The sequence below is a fragment of the Mauremys mutica genome, chromosome 8, assembly GCF_020497125.1.
Source record: "Mauremys mutica isolate MM-2020 ecotype Southern chromosome 8, ASM2049712v1, whole genome shotgun sequence".
NCBI lineage: Eukaryota > Metazoa > Chordata > Testudines > Geoemydidae > Mauremys > Mauremys mutica.
In genome coordinates, this window is record NC_059079.1 from 39,742,984 (window position 1) to 39,764,485 (window position 21,502).

A 21,502-nucleotide genomic window follows, 5' to 3' on the forward strand; every position below is an offset into this window, starting at 1 on the left:
GTGAAAAAAGCAGCCTAAGTGAGATCAAAATCAAGCCCAAATAATCAAATTACTTAAATGTTACACTGCAGTCCATTACCATGAATTACCATATATTTAAATGGATGATTCAGGCTCAACTATTGCCTCTTATCTGGTTGTCTGAATCATCATTTTCATTGCAAAATAGCTTTCTACATTGTTTTTACATTTGCAGTGTGGTGGAGGGCAGTTTAATGCCTATTTAAAATGTGCATCATCCACACCATGAATAAAATATGACCTCAGATCTCATACCTTTGAACCAGGTTCTCCCGGCATTCCCCTAGAGCCATCAGCTCCTGGACGACCCTGAAAAGAATACAAACATTTGAAGATGCCAACAACTGACATCCAGAGTAATGAGAAAGTGTTAATTCATTTGGATTTCAATTTAATTTTTTACCAGATTTATGTTACTCACTCTTTTGCCAGGTTTCCCACTTGGACCAATAGAACCTTGAATACCTCGAGGACCCTGAATTTAAACAAAAGTCTTTAAAATCATACTATATGTGGCAGCAAAAAGCTAGAACAGCTAGCTAAACAAAATTGTCAAACATCTCAGCCAAACAACAACTTAGGAATACAATGTTAAATACCAAGACTGATTTTTTTCAAAGCTATCTAAGGGAGTCCTCAATTCCTATTAATTAGTGATGAAAACTGGGTATCCAGATCCCTTGAATGTCTTTGAAAATCTCAGTGCCATGGTTTACAGATCTTGTTTTAGCCATGTTAAAATTAAATTCACCTATATTTAATGAGAACTTATATTTACACAGCACATTCTATCCCGAGGGATTCCAAAGTATTTCACAGACTGCACACCTCATTCCGCTTTCACATGAGCATGTGATTCTCATTGAAGGCAGTTCTAGGTGTTTCTAAGGGAGCACTCTTGTCCAAAATCAATATGCACCTTGGGTGGAAATGTCAGCTGAAAAAAGCCTTAGAATCAGTACCCAATAATTTAGGGCAATGCAGCAGAGTGGTCTGACCCTTTAAGGACCTTCAAAGTCAGGGAGTAGCAAACCCTGATCTAAGGAGAAGCCCAGCAGGCCTGTGTTGGGAATCAGCTAAGCAGCAGCAAATGACTGGCTCTGATTCCCAGCTGGAAGACACAAGTGGGGAGCTAACTCTAGAAGGAGAGGAGGAAGGCTAGGAGAAACAGTTTCCTTAGCAGCAGCAGAAGACTGCAATGGGGCAGGCTGGCCCTGTGGTCTCCCTGAGGTTAAGGGAGGGCTGTGAACCTTGAGGTACGGGAGGGGGCAGAGGACCCAGCCATATCTGTCTAGAACATGGCTGACTGTCCGAGCTTGTGAATAGCTTCACCCAACCACAAGAAGAAATAGAAAGAAAAAAAACTAACAAAGGACCACACTGGAAATGTAAGCAGGAAAAATGAAAGACTAATGGGCTATTTGTAATGTTTTACTTTTGTACTAGTGCCAAAGTGGAATTTAGGATAGTCACTTAATACATGATTAAATATGTGTACCCAAGTTGGCATTTGGCCAAGTGATAGGCCAAACTTTTTTTAAAAGTCATAGTTTCTTTAATGGTCACCAGTGCTTATGACCTTAATTTTGGGTCTAAGTTTAAGGATTCCAACTGGCCAGTACTCTCTAACATCAAACTGCGAGATTGATGCAGTAATTACTAAGAAGGAAAGGTATCATCCATTGAGTCAACAACACCACTTCTTCCAGTGTCAAAGTTTTTTTTTTGGAAATTTCCTGTTTAATTACTAGTCAAGTTAAACCCTGCTCGGTTTATGAGATTTGATCATATCACAGCCCAAGGTCATATGACTGCAGACATTGATGCTAATGGTACTTATGAGCATGTACAGTACAGAGCAGAGAAAAGAGCTTGCAGCACCAATTTTAAAACTGGTTTTCAAGAGATGACACTCTACATGTGATAATTGATTCTCTTTACAGAAAAGCAGCTTGTTACTTTCACATTTTAAAATGAACAATCTAGGTAACTGTTTCATTTGCTGCAGCGTTGCACATGAAACATTATTCATCTTCAGTTACATGTAAAAAGCACATAACTGATTGCTCTCCAATAGGGGGATGTATTTCCATATGCTGCAAATGGGAATGTATTTTCATATGCTAAAAAACATGAAAAGGTAACATATTGAAAAATGAAAGGATGTTCTATTGTACCTGGGGACCTGGGTCGCCACTTTCTCCTTTAATACCTTGTGAGCCAGGCCCGCCCTATGTAACAAATGCAAAATACAGTGAGTTTAGTTATCCAGCTAAACTTTAATCGGATAAACTGTTAGCTATTACTATAAATTAATTACAGAAAAGAAAAGCTTTTTCATTAGCTATTATGAAATCATCCTATGCGATTACAGTACCTGAAAGATCATTTTGTAAAGGTCTGCAAACTTGGGGCCAAATCCTGGTCTCACCAAAGTAAATGTTAAAACTCCATTGACTTAAATGGGACCAGGCATTGACCACTGTGTTCTATATTAATGTTTGCCAGGTAAATATCAGCTCAGTAAGAACATGAATCATTAAAACATGTCTGCTTCCTGCATCAACGAGGAGACAGCAAGACCTGAGAGTGGATCTTCAGCATCCTTGTGCAACTGTAGAAATAAAGCACAATCCGACTGCCTGATCCAAACCTCATTGAAGTCAATAAGAGTCTTCCTATTGATTACAATGATCTTCTGATCAGGCTCTTAAACATGTGACAAATCTGTATACCTATATTTCTACACTGTTATAGCATCAGACAGATAGAGACACAGAATACAGTCCTTGCTTATTATTTGCCCTGAAATTTTATCTCATAGTATTATTCTGGGGCTCAGGGGTGGCTCTAGGAATTGCGCCACCCCAAGCAGGGCGGCATGCCGTGGGGGGCGCTCTGGCGGTCGCCAGTCCCGCGGCTCCGGTGGACCTCCTGCAGACGTGCCTGCGGAGGGTCCGCTGGTCCCGCAGCTCCGGTGGATGCTCCACCGAAACCGCGGGACCAACGGACCCTCTGCAGGCATGTCTGTGGGAGGTCCACCGGAGCCGCGGGACCAGCGGACCCTCCGCAGGCATGTCTACGGGAGGTCCACCGGAGCCACCTGCCGCCCTCCCGCGGCACGCCGCCCCAAGCGCGCGCTTGGCGTGCTGGGGTCTGGAGCCGGCCCAGCTGGGGCTTAAAAACAGCACTATACCAGATCCTGAGCTGGAGTAAATCAGAGTAGCTAGGATCTGGCCCAACATTTTTCACAATCTGTTTGCCTTTTCCATTAATATTGGTTCCACTGAAAAACATACCAACATAATTCAAAAAGAGTAACCAACAGAGTATAGAAATAGAATGAAGCCTGCTAAGAAACACAAAGGGATTGGTGCATTTCTGACTGAATGCTTGACACCACATATTATGTACTTAATATGATACAAACTTTACTGAGACCAGGGGTCTGAGTCTCCTACTGAAATGAAGAGAAATTGCTCTACGGTCCTGATCTAGTGCCAGCTGAAGTCTGGATCAAGCCCTAAGTGAGGTAAGAATCAGGCCCTGAGTTGTTGCTTCCCACTAGGACAGGTGACTATTAGCAAAGGGTTCTCTGTATCAACCTAGTTTTTAAACAGTTTTAAATGTGCACAATCAGTGGAAACGACCTTAGACAAAAAAAGGATAAATAATCTGCTTTAATTAACACTGTGAATGCTAACACTTAATGTAACTACAACTCTGCTATGCTAAGAAAGTGCTTTTTAATAATAAATTTAATATGATTCTTAACATATTTAATTGGTGTTCTCACAATTACATTAGCAAAATACATGACAGATTAAGGCCAAGACTTCCAGAAATGACTAATGATTTGGGAGCCTTGTTTTTTCATTGTTCAACTTGAGACTTGTTCAAGGGGCTTGATCTTTCAGAGGACAGGTGCTCAGCAATGTTTGAAAATTAGGTCCTTTTTCAGATATTTCCAGGTGACATATCTAAAATCGGAGGCACCCAAAATTACTAGTCACTTCTGGAAACCTGGGCCTAACATTTTGCCAGATCAGAAGAGCTGGATTTCTTGAGCCTCCTGGTGGCTCAGTGGCAAAATAGCTATTAATGTGGTTCATTCTCTAGACTTTCCATACAAAGAACCACCAATGTTTCTAATATGTAAACTGTTGGTGGTATGTAGCCAGGACTATCAGTAAATAGAACTATACACTAGCAATGTTGCACCACTCTTTACAAAAGGATTCAGTGTTACCACAGTTATATAATGGTAATGTCGGTATGTACTGAATGCAATCTTCTAGTCTCTTGATTTACACCAGTGGAAATAGGGTATCAGTTGGCTTGTTACCTTGTTACCTTGCACCAATTTATTCTGATTTGTTATAAATGTAATGAAATTTGCCTAAAAGTCTGTGGGTCAAGTTCTCTGCTGACAGACAATGGCAATGCCATTGGCTCTGGGAGAGTTATGCCACTGAAGAATTTGCCCCTGTGTATTTGTTTCAAAGTTACAATTGAAGCCCAATGATTTTAGCTGAAATTGTTTATTTGTTTATTTTTATTAACTGGGACTCAGCTGAAACCACTCAGTTTTACCTAGATAGACAGAAAGTAACAATCCTTGGGACTGGCCTTTTGGGGTTCAGTATAACTTGGTGAGGAAGGAGACCTTCACAGCTACATGATGCTGGGGCCACAGGGTACCAAACCACCCCAAGGTCCAATTTACAGATGTGGCAAGATTACGCCAGCTGCCAGTAGTCTAAAGGGCCACTGCAGCAGCCAAATACCATTGGTGTATGAGAGCTCCCAGACAGAGCCCCATTGTCTCCATATATACCCTCTCCACTATGTGCTGGGACGGAGAGGCACTATGCCATTTTTATGCACCCTGGGATTTCCCCGTTCACAAAGAGAATCCTTAGGGAGTGCAGTTAAGACAGCTTTTTGGCTACGTTGTGCTACTAGAACAGTGGCTCTCAAACTTTTGTACTGGTGACTTCTTTCACATAAAAAGACTCTGAGTGTGACCCTCCCCCCCTTATAAATTAAAAACACTTTTTTATATATTTAACACCATTATAAATGCTGGACGCAAAGCGGGATTTGGGGTGGAGGTTGACAGCTCACGACCCCCCCATGTAATAACCTCATGACCCTCTAAAGGGTCACAACCCAGTTTGAGAACCCCTGTACTAGAACAATACGTGGCAGCAGTGATAGGGTAAGAGCCTGGACTGTGGATTCTATAGAAGATAGATAAGATGTGATTGTCCATTTGCCCCTCCTACCTGCTGATCAATATTTCATCCAGTGAGCTATGAATTAGGGAGGGAGATGATGACAGGAGGGGAAAAAAGGAGGTAGAAAGATGGGGCAGGGGAAGTGACTTAATGTCACAATGTTACCACTCAACAATGAGCTGTTTCTGAGGGAGCACATAAAGGCAGCGAGGGGCCAAAAAGATGGAGGAAGAGTGTTTGTACTCCTGGTGTTATAATTATACCACCTCATGAATGTTTCATGGATACCTGGTCTACATTAATAACCTGCTTTGCTATTAAATAACGTTAAGCATGTCTTTGTATATATTTTACAACTAGATGTGTGTTTTATGTCATTACGAGAGCTAAACTTTCTCCTTGTACTGCAGTTCATCCATTGTTTTTCAAAGCACATTTTTAAAATACAGCAGTTAGTGATCACCATAATCACAAAACAGGCAAAATATCTGCCAACTTAGCCATGCCAACAAAGCAGACTAAATATTGCTTTCCAAACTAAGTGAATCCTTCCAAATTTGTATGCTATACTTACTCTAGAGAAAAACCCTACTGTCTGGCTCCAAGAGGATAAATATAATCACCTGAGATAATTTTAGAAAATACTTGTTTTCTACAAAGCCTATAATCTTGGTTCCAGCAGTTATCATTTTACATTGTTGTTGCTATACTTAAATGGCTTTTTGAAACATGGTAAATGCTAAATTACAGCATTTTGCAGATTGTTTGAATCTACAATGTATCCATTGCCTAAAAGAGGAAATTACAATTACAAGATTGGTCAGGTGATTTACAAAGTGCAGAGCCTCCTACCTGATTTTCCACTTTTCTCACATGTGCTATACTTTTAAAATGCTGTGTAGAGATCACAGTGGCAAACGTACTGGTGACCTAAGAACTATTTGATATGCTTGCTGTTAAAAAGCTGTGATTTTTATACCCTGCAGACTGGATACTGAACTCAGAACATTTTTACAACCACAGTGACAGTAATATCCTTCAAAATCATTCAATATTAGTCTCTGAGCCAAATTCAGCCCTGAAGTAAATAGACACAACTCTCTTAGAAGTCAATGGGAGTTGTGCCAATTTACAGTACTGACTTACTTTACCAACGATAAACAGGTAAGATTATTCTGCAGCATTCACTTTCATTTCCTAATATTTACCATAGTAAACACCCTGAATACTGAAAGGTGCGGTTATCTAACTGCACAGGCTTATTTAGTTATATAAGGCATTCACAAGTTTTAAAGTGTACTCTATCCATACATACAAAACATTCAATTAGCTTACAGGCTGAACTTAAGACCCCTCAAAAGAATATGGACTCAAATTCTGGCCTTAATTATACCAGTGAAGTCCCCAGGCAAATCACTTTTATTGCATGGGTGTAAGTGAGGCAGAAATTTGGACCATGCACTTTTAATACTTGTGTATTCCATTTTTTTATCCTTGCTTTGTTTAACATACCACAGGACCTGGTCTTCCAGTGAGTCCCATGGGGCCAGGTGGCCCTCTCATAGCGATCTGTTAAAAAAATGAAAAAAAAAACATATTTCAAGGGGAAGCTACAAAAATTACATAATATTCATTGCATGGCCAGATTATTAGTAATTAATTTATGCTAGTGGCTGGTGACTAAGGTTAACTGCATGTTCACGAGTAGATGTTTATTTTGCTAAGCTTAGCAACTGGCAATCCATATTAAAAAGATTGTGTGTATTAAGCTGTCACAAGTGTGATGCATAAAATATATTACTCAGCAAATGTCAGTTACTGTTTACTAAATGAGACTATAACAGACTATGCATACAAATTTATACTAAGTTTGTCCTCCATTCCCATAAAATCAGTATATTTTCAGTAGGAATAAACCACTAGTAACACTAAGAACTGGACATCAGTCTTTGCAATTAAGAAGTGTTCTTCTATTGGACTAAAGAAGATGCTTTAGTATTTCTTCTGTGCTATCCCACACTGATGATTGCTTCTATCTCTCAATTAAACCATTTGGACCACACAGCGAGAATGAAGCATGATGGTGTCACCATACATATACACATTCCAGAGGATATATTACACTTTCCAGAATTAATCAAGGGAAGACAGACAATAAACTGATTTGGACAGCTCATCAACCTGTCATCCCAAATTCCTCCACAACTCTGGTCAGATGCTCTGCTGCTATGCTGCCGCGGCAAGCCTATGAAATCTGTTGTCCTCACTTCCACAGCCCTCATCTTAACATTCATGTGTGAATCAATGTCTCGTGTATGGGAGGGGTGAATATGTGTGTGTTTACATATAATATTCATGACTTATTGAAACGTTATTTTTCATTTCTACTTTCAGTACTTCATTCAAACGTCTCTATCATCTGCATCTAGCTCATGTTTTCTTTCTCTCGCCCCGATATATACATTGTATAACAGGCAACTTCACACAAGTCTCCTCTGTATTTGCAGCTTTATTTTTATTCCAGTTTAACATTCTTACCCTCGCCTGCTGAAGAATAGCTTGGGCTTGAGCTTCTTGAGCTGAGATTGTTGGGCCCTTCTCACCATCTCCACCAAAGCGGAACTACAATTATCACACAAAGAAAAAGAATTCACACTTAGCCAAATTAGAAATATACTTGTTCACTGCAACTACAGAAAGTGCTGCTTAGGGTATTGGGCCAGATTCTTTATTCCACTTTTAATCTGGTGTCACTTCATTAAACTTCAACAGAGTGTAAAATAAGACCCACTCATTCCAGTATGAATATTAAGTTACCGTTAAAAGAATTTGAGCCCAGTTCTTCTCTCATATAAATAAAAGGTAAAAGTTCTGTTGATTTCACTTGAATCCTTTTATTTTCATTTATACAATGGCCCATTAAAATGCCACATAGGAAACCAGAATGGATTCCTGTTTTTTGCCAAATTGTACTAACAATGAAATGCCACCAAAATCAATTAGTACCATGTAGCAAAAGCCAATACAACTTTAGTTAGTACTAGGAGAAATGCAATTCAATTGATGTCAAGATTTGATATGAAAACAGTTTGATATCTGATGTGGAATAATTTATGCCCTTTCCTAAGTTCTCAACTTAAATGGATGTGCACAAGTCTTTTAAATAAGAATTTAAATATTCTTATCTAGATAGGTAGATACAACTGATATTGTACATCACATAACATATAGAGAATATGTAAAGCAGTCTAATCAGTCTAATTTGTCTAATTATAGTAATTATATACTAATTAATAAATGTACTAATTATAGCAGATATAAATGTTAACTAGAAAATAGTTTATTTCACTATTCTCAATTATCCAAATTTACTGTGTCCTGAATGTGGTGATCAGATTACTTTGTGGTGCCAAAACATGGAAGCAGATCAATCCCATCTTCTGTCAACTTCTAACTTTCTCCAAATTCAGTCAAATTGCCTTCTTAACAGAGGCAATTTTAGCATTTTTAGCCTGGTCATGAAACAATTTTTGCTGCTGCATTTCTCCAAGTATAAATGATGTCTCTCTACTGCTATCACATCATTATGCAGAGGGAATGGTTTGTGGAAGGGCCAGCAAGCTGATTCTATGGGACACCTACAAAATGAAGTGATCTTTTATTATTAGTAGTAGTAGTAGTAGTATTTGAAATGGGAAAAGGATCATCAAGATTCTACCTCCCCTGCTTCCTGCTGCAGAATGGAGCCCTCTCTTTGTGTTGGTGTTAATGTAGAATTGTCAACATTTACAGTAATAACAATCATAATTAATTAATAATAATCAAGTTGGAGCTGCCGAAATTAGCCAGGGGCACCTGGGGCCCATTAGGAGGTCTGTGTGCTTTCTGGTGAATTCAAGCACTATGTAAGATGATGGATACCTACAGACCTCACGGGGGGGCATTTGCCCATGTTACAGATGGAGAAGCTAACACTGAAACATTAAGTGATTTGATTAAATCCTTGAGATAGTCACTGTTACTGCAAAGATTAGAATGCAATACTGCCTTGTTCTTTGTCCTCTGCTTAGTCCATTAGACCAGGAAAGGGTACTGGGGGTGCTGACAGCCATTGAACCAAACTGTAAACCCTGTATATAATGGAAACCATTTCAAGTCAGGGGGTGCTGCAGCACCTATATCTCTCATGCTATTGGACAGAACCATTGTACTATGAGGATACACTGGCTGCTCAGCAGTGTAACTAGTGAAGGTGCAGGAAGTAAATAGGAAGGAGCTTGTGGCAGTCAGCAGTGAGGGTATCAGAAGTGTCCTGAGCAGTAATGATCCTCACAAATGCAAATTAATTTTTGTACCTTCCAAAACTGAGGGACACATTTGATGGATCCAATATTGGCTATATTGGGGACCATGAACAACCTGTGAAGTTCAGGATAATTGCAGTGACATACTTTCAACTTCAATGACTGATTTATGTATTCAAGGCTATCTTTGCAAGGAAAAGGGCTAAAAACATTTTTTTTTAATAAAAGCTGAGATTACCCTTACTATTTAGAGTTTCCCTTTACAGTAAGAGGGTGGGGCAAACAAAATGTTACAACAGGAGTATGTATTTTATATCTTGCTTTTTTTGTTAGGCTTTTTAAACAGGGATACTTTTTGAGAAAACTCCCATTATCAGTGCAGCTTCACTGGTGCTAGCAATGGTGGGATCATTAGTAGACAGGTTATCAGCATTTTTATCATCTATGTTCAGAGCAGGGTTAGATAACACAGTGGTAAGAACACCAGCTGTTGGTCTATACCAGCATACCAACTCTTCCTTGCAAGGCTGGAGCTACACCAGTGATATAGAAACAGTGAGAGGTTTCCCTGAAATCTTTGCTGTAGATAGTCTATTGAATAATGCAGTCTAAGCTGTGCTTAAGGCACTAGAAGACCTGATTTCAGTTCCTTGCTCTACCACAGACATCTGGTGTGGCCTTGGTAAGTCACTCAGGGCCAGATTTACACAGATCTAAAGATGCAGAGAGCGGTGCCTAGTGGGATGCACAAAAGTGTCCAAGCAGGTTGCCTATAGTTGATTTATTCTATCCTTGCCACACCTAGTAGAGCACACTGTTAAAAGTATGAGGTACCCTTCTCTCAAAGAGTGACTAGAGTTGGAAGAATAACTTGTGAATAATATTCCTGGGGAAATAATGGCATTTTTATCAAATAATTATTGGTGAATAAATGTTTCCATCATTCTACTAATAATATATTAGCAGAACTATACTGCAGGTGCCAGCTCAAAACACAGCTCATTATAATAACCTTTCACCGATTGTTCTCCAAATAGAAAATAAACTTTCCACAAGCTTTCTTTCCTCATTCTTACTAACCAGTGATATAGTTCCCAGATATCCAGCAGCACAGCAGCAACTACAACCAATAAACAGTTCTATCCATCACATCTTACCAACTGTACTTCACTGTATTTGCAGTCTGTTTATTAATTCCTGTGACGGTAGCTGCTGCACCTTATAGTGATTTACACTGATATATTTCCATTCAGACCGGCATACTATGCTAGCTTTGGGCTTGTGCCTGCTCCTGAATCCTGTGGAGTTTTGCTATGGACTCCAGTGGAAGCAGGATTGGGTTGAATATGTGTGCACATCAAAGGCCAATTTTGAAAGGTGCTGAGCATATTAAGTCAATGAGACTTGAAGGCAGGAAGCATATAGTGGCTTTGGCTTTCAGGTGTGCCACACCCAAATAATTTAAGACAGGTAGTGGAGAATAATACTATTGACAATTGAAAATTATAAAGGTATTTTAGCAGGCATAGTTCAGTCGCCCAGGTTTAAATTTGGCCAGGAAAACCAGGACTAACACTTTTTCTCTTGTGAAAATTAGCAAGTGATCTTCAAGGATCACAAATGTTCAGAATCTCTGTTGTACGTCTCTTTCCAAAGACAGAACCTGCTGTAGGACAGGAGATTTATTTTGTCTTTTTAATTCATTCCCTTCTTTGAAAGCAAAAGCATTATTTAATATAGGTTTGACCACTCTGTAATCCAAACAGGACTTACCGGCAACATCAACATGGTACCTGGGGGACCAGGTAAACCATCAGCACCTGGAAGGCCAGGACGCCCTGATGGACCCTGTGAAATCAAAAGGAAATGGAGATAAATCTTGCGAGTTACAGGGCTACATGTATTCATTCTTGTAGGTTGTGAATACATTTCATATGTGTTTAAAAAAAACTATCCTAAGTGGCATAAGCTAAATTTCTAAATGAGTCTCTTTGTAATGCTAAAGAAGTAGGCTTTGATGCAGCACCAGGATCTGGTAGTACAAATCTCTGTATTCATATGGAATTCTAGTGAAATTATTAGGACTTTACAAGGGTAGATCCCAGTGCAGAAACATGACCTTGATGTGTCTATTGTGAGAGCTGTTTCATGTAGAATTTTACTGATCACTTACAACTTTACAAGCAAAAGGAATATCACTCCAAGTGATTTCATTATAATAATATTAAGTTTCTATGTTACTTTATCAGTTTAAATCCATAAAGATATATGGAATTATTAAATCTATAAGAATAAAGGTTGAAGAAAAAATGCTTATGCCAGTCCATTTTCTACATGTAGAGTGTGTGGTATGATTTAGAATTCTAACAAAAATGTCAAATTATACAGTGAACAGTTGCTGTATTCTCAGTGCCTCCCAGAAACAAATATTTCATGAACATGCTAGACTTTTCAGTAAACTGTCACTGGTAAAGCTGAGTGACATTTATTTCATGTATATTGCAATAGAAATTTTTCCTGAACTGAACACATTTAGGCTGTTTTAAAATTGTACAAAAGGCCTGCAAAAACACTGAAGACTTAAGTAATGGCTGCATTAAATACATTACTTTAACATGGGTTTTCTTAGACTATCATTTTAGGCATGACCACACCAGTTCTTTCAAGAACCATATCATGTAATGCTAACTAATAAGCTCATTTGTCCTTGCACCATCAAAGATCACAATATGTCCAACATAGTTCATACAGACAGTATCCATTGTGTCCATCATTTCAGTGAGGATTTTGTTATTGTATATCACCTTTATTCATCTCTTCATTTGAGTGGCTTATTGTTCAAACATTTTGTTTAAATATCATTCAAATTTATATCAGAGATTTGTAACTGGATTTTTATGATTATTTAATTACATTTTAAAATCATTCACACCAAAATAAAACAGTGAGATTGGGGTTAGATAGATACTATAATCTTAGAAATGCATCATAGGGACATTGCTTCTTTCTCCTGTGTTTTCACTATGTATTGCTACTTAAAAAGAAATATTGGCCAGATCCTCAGCTGGTGTAAACTGGTGCAGCTCCATGAACTACACTTTAGCTACCTCAATATACACTAGCTAAGCATCTGTCCCATTTAAATCTTACAATGATTAGATCAAGATATACCATTAATAAACTGAATAATCCATATTTTGACTTACCCTCTCACCAGGGTCACCCGGAGGACCAGTGGCACCCTGTAAACCTGGGGGACCTGTAAGACCCTATGAAAAAACAGACCGTAAATGGTTATGCTGAATGACTTATTGTATCAGTGTGTTCTATTGTCTATGTTTAAGACCCATAAATGATTATCTCCAAATAATAAGGCAGATTTTTTTCTATATTAATGTATAGTCGGTTTTTCAAAATTCTGGACACCCACAATTGGGCCAGATTTTCAAAAAAGTTCACTGCACTCCAGTGTGCTCCCACTGAAAACACTTGAGCTGAGATCTTCTGTAAATCTTGCCCTATTCTACTGTGTTGAGTACATTCTACATATGAGAAATGTCTCTATTTTTAAATATGTCAATTCATAAGTACCAAAGCACAATGGACACACTGAATGCACTAAAATGAAACTATAATTAAACTATGAAAACCAAACAAAATGAGAAAATATCCACTTACTGGAGGTCCTGCTGGTCCCGCTGGTCCTTCAACAAGCATCCCCTATAGAAAAAATGACACCAGACTCATTATCTTTTAGAGAAAGTGTAAAAAGCAAAGAATAAATTACAATTGCAATAAAATTAGCAAGGAGTCTTATGACATTATAATCCTTATGTTTTCACTTCCATACCCATCTGTCTGTTCTCATCAAAGCACAACAAATCTTCTCTCCATAACTACTAAGGTTAACATTTTCTCTCAGGGACTATAATTTGTACTTTTCAGTGCAGCCATTGTAGCATATAAAATAATTGCACAGAAATTTCCTAAATTACCCTGGGCAATGTCACACTTTCTGTGTTATCAATTTTCAAGAAAAAAAACATTAGCAGAATAGGCACAATGATAACTCATATATGCTGATTTAACATTATCCTGGTTTTGTTCCATTTTATGCAAGTACAGTTTTGCTGATGGCTTCCGAGGTCATTTAGTACAATTAGGAAGGAGCTGTACTGTACCTTATAGTTCTCCAACTTTAAAAGTGGGGAAGACTTACAGGCCTTGAAGATCTTGAATTACTTGTTTCATGGAGTTATGTGCATGTCTACACACACACACACACTTATGATAGCATCCAGAACCTTCTCCTGAAACCATGCTTTTGGTATCAAAGAGCTGCTCTGAGGATTTTGCTCCAAGAGGAAATTCAAAATGGAATATTGGTGAAGCCTCTATTACTACAGTAGAAGCTTTAAAAATATTAGGTTGGCTTCAGAAACTTCCTTTTTACACACCGATGTGGGAGTTTTTTTAGCATGCTATGCTGTATGCAGCCTGACTCACAACTGATTTTTAAAAAAATACAGCTAGAGAATTTAAGTATAGCAGTGGGGAATGACAGTAGTTTATAAGAACCAGATATTTTCTGGGATAATGAAGTCTGAGCTTTTCTATATCTCATTGTCATTGCATTTCATTCCTGACTTGCAACTCATTCTCTGTTACCATCTTTTACCTTTTGTGACCAGTGACTTCTAGAAACACTAAGCTCTGTGATAGTTTTGTGATACAAACTGCCATTAAGACCTAATTAAAAATTACCACACTTATTTCCACTCCAGTCAAATACATGTTTGGAGAGCCATTCAGACTTCCAGAGGATTAAATGACAGTAGCACTCAGCTTCTGCTAGCCACTCTATAAAGTTAAGACAAGATATTTCAGTATTTTTATTTTAAAGCAGGTTTATAATATTCATCCAAACTACAATGCTACAACATAACTGTGTCTTAGTGTAGAAGCTGCTTCACTGCCTCCATTGCTATTCACAGCTGAGAGGCATTCTTTAGGCTGCTCCCTTACCATTGCTAATGTTCACAAATTTGAATGTAGGATAAATAAGCAGAGCATCAGTATGTTGCTTTGTGATGGTGCTACATGACCCTGTGCTGCTGTTTTTATGTATTCATGTTACAACATCAAAAGCAAGTTTTTCAGTAAACAAATAGGGATTTTGTTGGCTGGTCTCATGATGTGTGGGACAGTAAGATGAAAACTAATAGGACCAATTCTTCTGAGGCTATTTATTTCTTGTCCACAAAAAGGTTTGGTCTGTCTTAGGGACATCAGAGTTGGCCCAGTATATGGCAGAAGAAGGTGTGTCTGTGGGGCTCTTCTTTATCATTTGTGTTGCTAGTCCACAGAATAATACTGGAGGAGATCACATATAATATCCTGACTTCCTAGCCATAGGTGACATGGTTTGTCACTGAAATAATTATCTATGAAAATCCCATGGCACTTCACAAAAGAAAATCTCCACCCACGTACTTACAGGTTCGACCACAGCTGGTTCTCCCTTCTGTCCTTTTTCTCCATAAGCACCATGCCCAGTCACCTGCCAAATGGAAAAAAATGAAAATATACATTAGGCCTAAGAACCCTGTGCATTCTGAGAAGCACAGACACTCTGTTATTTAAAACTAAAGCTGGAGTGGATTTGTGCCATGAAAAATGTATCACAAACACAAATCCTATCAAACAAAAGTGCTAAATACTAAAAAAAACAAGAAATCAGTGGAATAACATTAATTATCTAACTAATCCTGTAGCATCTATAGAAGTAAAATTCCCAATGACTTTTTCAGTGGGACTTTGCATGAGGACTGCAGGATTAGATCCTAAAACTGTGTGTGTGTGTGGTGGGGAGAGGATATTATTTTTAATAAGCTTATTTTTGGCATATCACACTACAGATGATGTGATCATACAGAGAATGGGAGCTTCAGAAGGTCTTGTAGAGTGGCTGTACACTAAATCAAATGACTTTGGGCAGTGGTTCTCAAACTTTTGTATTGGTGACCCCTTTCACACAGCAAGCCTCTGAGTATGCCCCCCCCCTTATAAATTAAAAACACTTTTAAATATATTTAACATCATTATAAATGCTGGAGGCAAAGTGGGGTTTGGGGTAGAGGCTGACAGCTTGCGACCTCCAATGTAATAACCTTGTGACCCCCTGAGGGGTCACAACCCCCAGTTTGAGAAACCCTGATGTTGGGGATAGTTGACCCATTGTGCCAGGAGGAGGTGGGAAAATGTTCATGCTCCAAGGTTTGCAGCTGCAGAGGTGCTAGGGGTGTGTGTGAAGGCAAGAGGCTTTTGTAAAATCGCCTCTTGTCCCTCTAAGCATCCCCATCTGCATCCTTACTGCTCTCTTTGCATCATACTGAGGCAGTGGAAGAAGCAGGAATGAATCTACCCCTAGGGCTGCAGTTACTGTCTTGTGGCTCTATGAGTAGTGGAACTAAAAGATGGAGGGAAGGGATGAGAAAAGATAAGTTACTTGTTCTCCCACCTCCCCTGATTGTCATGGAGATAATTTCATTCCACTGGGCCCCACTTTGTCACAGGCCAGCAGCTGCATTTTGTACTGGGGTTGCCACTCCTTGGGCCATACAGCCAGGCTAGATTTCTCAGGGCTCTCTTGTTACTCAGCCAAGAAGGAACCTGCCTTTCCTGCGCTGGGATGTCATTTCCCATGCCCCTGATTTCATTTCTTGTTGTCCAAATGCCATATACAGCATCAAGTCTAGCAAGAGTCTGGATATTTACTTTGAATTTTACTCAGGCTCTGGACCAATATGTTTTTAAATAAGATATGGCACAGCAGAGCAACAAAATCTAGCAACAACTATGATAATAAAAATTAGGGGTTTGAAGTTTCAGAGAAGAATCACTCAATACTGTGTGACATTGAAAATGAAGTGCTATGTTTCTCTATATGTTTTTGTTTTTACCACTCTTTCCTCTTCCAGTAGGGCAGGGAAGCAAACATATACAGCTGTTTGGCCACACATTAGTAACACCAGTTAGACAGGAGACTTCACATTCTTTATCCATGACCCAAAGCCACTTATCTTGCCCAGCAACCAAGAAGAGAAGCTCTTACATGAATCCTACTCTCCATAAGTCTACAAAATAATGTATCATTTACTATATGGTATGAGTGAAAATAGCTCTATTCTCAGGGTATGTTTTCATTAACATTAAAGGGATTCATATGTAGGTATCATTAATGCTTATGGCGGTTAAGAGCAAAAATAATTTATAACAGCAGAATATACCTCAATTTTGAGACTACAGAAGGGAGAGTTTTTTCCTCATTCATTTTTACACTGCTCATTATATGTTACTAGTTAGTGGTATTACTCATGATTTTGGAGTAAGGGGTGCTTAGCCTAAAAGTCTGCTAGGTGAGGCTGGGAGATTTCTAATGAGACTCTAGCCTGCCATTATTTGACCCTAATCCCTTTAGGATGCCTTGACAAGGGGGCAGGGCTAATTCAAAGAGAACCAGAGTCTAAAAAGCCAGCTCCTAAGCAACCAGAGGTGCTAGCATACAGGGTCAGCAAACAGAGGCGTTTTGCAAGGGAGTTCTGCCTCAGTGAGTCACCATCTGTGTCAGGAAGATGATAAATACAAACTAATATCACAGAGACATTGAGGATTGAGCATTTGCCTGCTAAACCCAGGGTTGTGAGTTCAATCCTTGACGGGGCCATTTAGGGAACTGGAGTAAAAATCTGTCTGGGGATTGGTCCTGCTCTGAGCAGGGGATTGGACTAGATGACCTCCTGAGGTCCAACCCTGATATTCTATGATTCTATGAGAGGAGCAAAGAAGCAGTAAATAGGCTATAAAAGCCTGGACCCAAAGGTTAGTGGGGGAAAGCAATTTCATGGCATGCCCCCATCATTTCCTAGGTAAGCGCCTGTTTGAGTTTATGTGCAGAATACCTGGACAAGTACAGAGCAAACACTGTACTCAGAATGCTCTCCTTCTACTACATGCAGGGGCTACCCAATCAGAAATCCGAATGGGAGTATTAGTTCCCTTTGCATTTTATACCCTCCTAGGAGAAATGGGCAGTTTGCTACACTGAAGGGAATGGTAAAGCCAATAGATACTAACCAAATGATTCTGTCTGGGGCAGAAGAGGCCCTGTACAGCAGCAAAGAAGAGAAGGTCAACCCTGAGTAATATTCACAGGATCCACAGGATCACCCTCCTTTCCTATTGGAGCCTCAGGAAACATGGAGTTGGCAAGCCATGAACCCAACGCTATCTGCAAGGCTATGGCTCTATCACTTTTGAGGGAAATATCAGTTAGCAACACTGCAGGGTTCTCCCACATGGGGTTCTGGCCTTCGCTTTCCCACTCTCATGGATTTTTTCACTGATGCGGCGCAGACACTCATACACATTTAAACAAATATTTAGCATAATAAAGTATATTAGCTCAAAAACACTTATTTCATCATATAAAACTAATGGAAGTGATTATAATTCATGCACTTATACCCATAAGTAGGACTTCCATTGTTTTCCAGCTTTAGCACAACAAATAATAATTTCATTTGTTTCATGAGTTTTCCTTAGACATTCCAGAAGAGAAAACAAAAGGAGGTTCAGTAATGTAAATGAAAATAAAAGTTTAATCCAAAGCCCACTGAAGGTGATGGGGGTCTTCCCATTACCTTCAATGGGCTTTGAATCAGGCTCTATATTCTCCAATAACTGACAGGAAAAACTAGACATTTATAAAAAAAATTGCTAACTTCAATCAATCAAATACTACCACATTTTGCCTGTAACCAACTTACGCTTGTTTCTGTGATATCAGTCTCTGCTGGAACACCAGGACCAAACTCCTCGTTAGTGGGATTGGTTGGTTTCTCTTCATATTCTTTATATTCATAAAAATCATATTCGCCTAATTCTCCATCTACCAGAAGATCAGATTCACTGAGGTCTACTCCTCTGCTTCCATATTCAGTATCCTCATTTTTTTTATGTTCTGAATCATAATCCTCTCCAGTTAGGTATTCTTCAGCAAATACTTCTTCAACAGGATTATGCTATTCATATATGCAGCAAAGTTTCAGGGAATAGGAGGAATATGTGGGTTACTGTTAGTAAAGCAATGTATGCATTTGGAGACTGACAGTGATGACTTGTCTAAAAGAAGACAGAACAGTAGAAAAACAGCATGTTGTCTTTTAATTAGATTCTGAAGAACTGGGAAACCAGCCTTCCAAATTAATTAAAAGATCATTCTATGCACATGAGTATGTACAAAGAAGTAATTCATTCATACACTTTATTGGCATTTTTTCCCAAAACATTGAATCTATTACTGCATATGCAATACACTATGTGCATTTGCTAGCTCAGTGTTACTTCTATGCCAAATACATCTAAGTTTCCTTGCTTGGTTTCACATGTTTAATGTCAAACATTTATGAATCATGTGGAGTACAATTAAACACATGCATCCCAATAAGCTGTGAACTAGTTTAGGCTTGTTTAAACAATATCATTCTAATTTGTAATGTGCAGAAAGTGCAAGCATTTCTTTAGTTATGTACAGCATTCTTGACTATCTTGTGTCAATAAATAACAGTGCCAAGCTAAATGTTTCAACTTTTTTCCCCCTTCTAATGTTTTTGCAGCATATCAATCACTCACACAAGTCTTGGTTCACATCTTCCATAGCAGTTTATATATATTTTTTGGTTCAGTCTAGATTCCAACTGCAAAACTCATAGAAGATAAAGTTGAACATTTCTGAAAGCTTCCTTCCTCAATTATGAAAACAGTGTAAAACCAAGCAATCAACTTATAAGCACCAAAGCTTTTTAGACAGCATCTTATCTCAGATGTACAAAGCAAATTGGAAAAAGACTATGGATTTTTAATAAGATTCTTGAAAGGAAGGTTTTGAAAGGATCCAGGCCAAAATATTGCACATGTCAGCCATATGTCCTGGAATATTACACAGAGGTGAATTGATTTGTCCTCAAACAGTGCATCAGAAATCATTAACAATATATTGGTCCGATCATGATGGCATGGAATTAGATGGCAATTAAAACAGAAGGCCAGATTCTGATTTCATATCAATTTAACACCAGTGTAATTCCACTAACTACAATATAGTTATTTCTGATTTACATCAGTGTAGATCATTTTTGGAAATCAAATACTTGTTTGCTTATGTGTGAAGACCTGAGTTCAGAGTTCTGGGTCAAATTTTGCTTTTATGTAAAATACCTGCAAGCAGCTCCCATTGAAGAAAAATTTTGGCACTTTGAGTGGTTCTCGCTACAATAATGACATTGCATCATTGGCTAAACCATTGTAAATAATGCCGAGAGTTTATCTACGGCTCCCTCCAATGTCTGATGTTGTTGATTTCATCAACTGTTGCAAAATAATCATGAAACCCTAGAATTCATCTTTTGAAAGTAGAAAGTCTTGCTGTTCCCATTTCATTTCTAAGATGAACAAGATGGAAGTAATGAAATCAATTTGCCTCTTTTTGTGTTCTTCATCAAGTTATTAAAATTTATTGAACTGTTGGGTGGCTGTTTTCCAGTTCCAAACCTGGAAAGAAGATGCTGAGCAATTTCAGCATTTCTTTTCATGTTCATATTGAATGAGCCATGATTGTAGCTTTAGGAAAAGAGTTATGTAGTTTTGTACATCTTTTCAAGCACTACATGTTCATTCTGAAAGGATTATGTAAAAGAAAACCTTAAAAAAATTCTTGACCATAATTAGCCAGCACATTACTTAATGTTATTTTAAAATAATGAAATAACATGCAGGCTTTTGGCTATGGCTGTCTAAAAGCATTCATTTTAGCAGGGTTTGTAATCACCATTTGATTTTTTTCATACACATAGCTCAAATATATAATTATTGACAAAAAACGAGCAAGTAATGTTCTGAAGGAATATAACCTTCACAGCATGCAAAAAAATTGTTTGTTCTTCTTTGTTCCTTGTTAAAGGAGATGATGGCTTTTAACTTGTTTCAACATGCTGCTATTTGCATGAAGGAAAATATTTACTTTCAAAAATTTCAATTGGCTGAATATCAAAATAAGCAGTTTTAAGCAACAGCAAACCAATGGTTAGTTTCCCTCTTTGCTTCGGTTCAGTATTAAAATTATAAAAGAGAACTTTCGAGGTCCAGCACATATTTTTCATATAGGAATTGATCCACCACAGCAGAGGTGCAGAATTTTGAGCATATAAGTGTAAGATAAAAAGTGAAGAGCGGGATGGAGAGAACGGGAACCTGTTCCTGCTGTAAAGAGAGTAATGCTTTGCTACTCCTGCTGGGTAACAGGCATAAGGCCCAAAAGGGCATGTAGCTAAGTGCCTCATTTGTTGTCTGAGGATTTTACAGCGTTTACTTGAGCAAACTAGAGCCAATTGGAGTTTTGCCCAAGAAAACACTGTAAGTTTTGAGCCTAGTTGTGCATTGTTTAAGTCCCATCAATGAAAGTTACCCAGAGGCACACAGGGAGAAGAGAAGTTTTCTCTTTCTTGTTCTTCCTTTTGTAAAAACAGAGAGTGATTGTGATGTGTTAGCTATTAAAACTTGATTTGTAGAGTATCTTTGCCTGTACTTTTCCACAGTCCTCATTACCTCATTAGCTTCAGTTGTGTGCCTGGGAGCCTCAGTCTGGGAACCCTCTGAAACCCCATAGTCAGTTTCAGTCACGCTATACTCTTCTTGAAATTCATCAACAATATTGGCCTATGTTAAAAAGAAAATGCATTATTAAAAATGCAGAAAAAGGCAACTATTCAGCAGGAATCACTATTTAATCAGGTTATGGTATTAGCCGCAGATGTATTCATCTAGTGGGGTTAGGGCTATTTATGTCTCATGATCAGAGATCTTCCAGTCTTGGCCTGG

At 38.5% G+C, this 21,502-nt stretch overlaps 1 protein-coding gene across 2 annotated transcripts in view; it reads right to left on the reverse strand.

Moving 5' to 3' along the window:
* Window positions 1-21,502, reverse strand: part of COL11A1 (collagen type XI alpha 1 chain) — a 184,482-nt gene that overhangs the window by 148,421 nt on the left and 14,559 nt on the right. For both annotated transcript variants that reach the window (XM_045028544.1, XM_045028545.1), the window contains 11 exons: window positions 21,230-21,340; window positions 18,394-18,648; window positions 15,063-15,125; window positions 13,244-13,285; window positions 12,772-12,834; window positions 11,339-11,413; window positions 7,800-7,883; window positions 6,774-6,830; window positions 2,199-2,252; window positions 443-496; window positions 277-330 (listed from right to left, as the gene is read on the reverse strand). In XM_045028544.1, coding sequence (XP_044884479.1) covers window positions 277-330; window positions 443-496; window positions 2,199-2,252; window positions 6,774-6,830; window positions 7,800-7,883; window positions 11,339-11,413; window positions 12,772-12,834; window positions 13,244-13,285; window positions 15,063-15,125; window positions 18,394-18,648; window positions 21,230-21,340 — 912 coding nt within the window. The remainder of the gene's footprint in view (window positions 1-276; window positions 331-442; window positions 497-2,198; window positions 2,253-6,773; window positions 6,831-7,799; window positions 7,884-11,338; window positions 11,414-12,771; window positions 12,835-13,243; window positions 13,286-15,062; window positions 15,126-18,393; window positions 18,649-21,229; window positions 21,341-21,502) is intronic.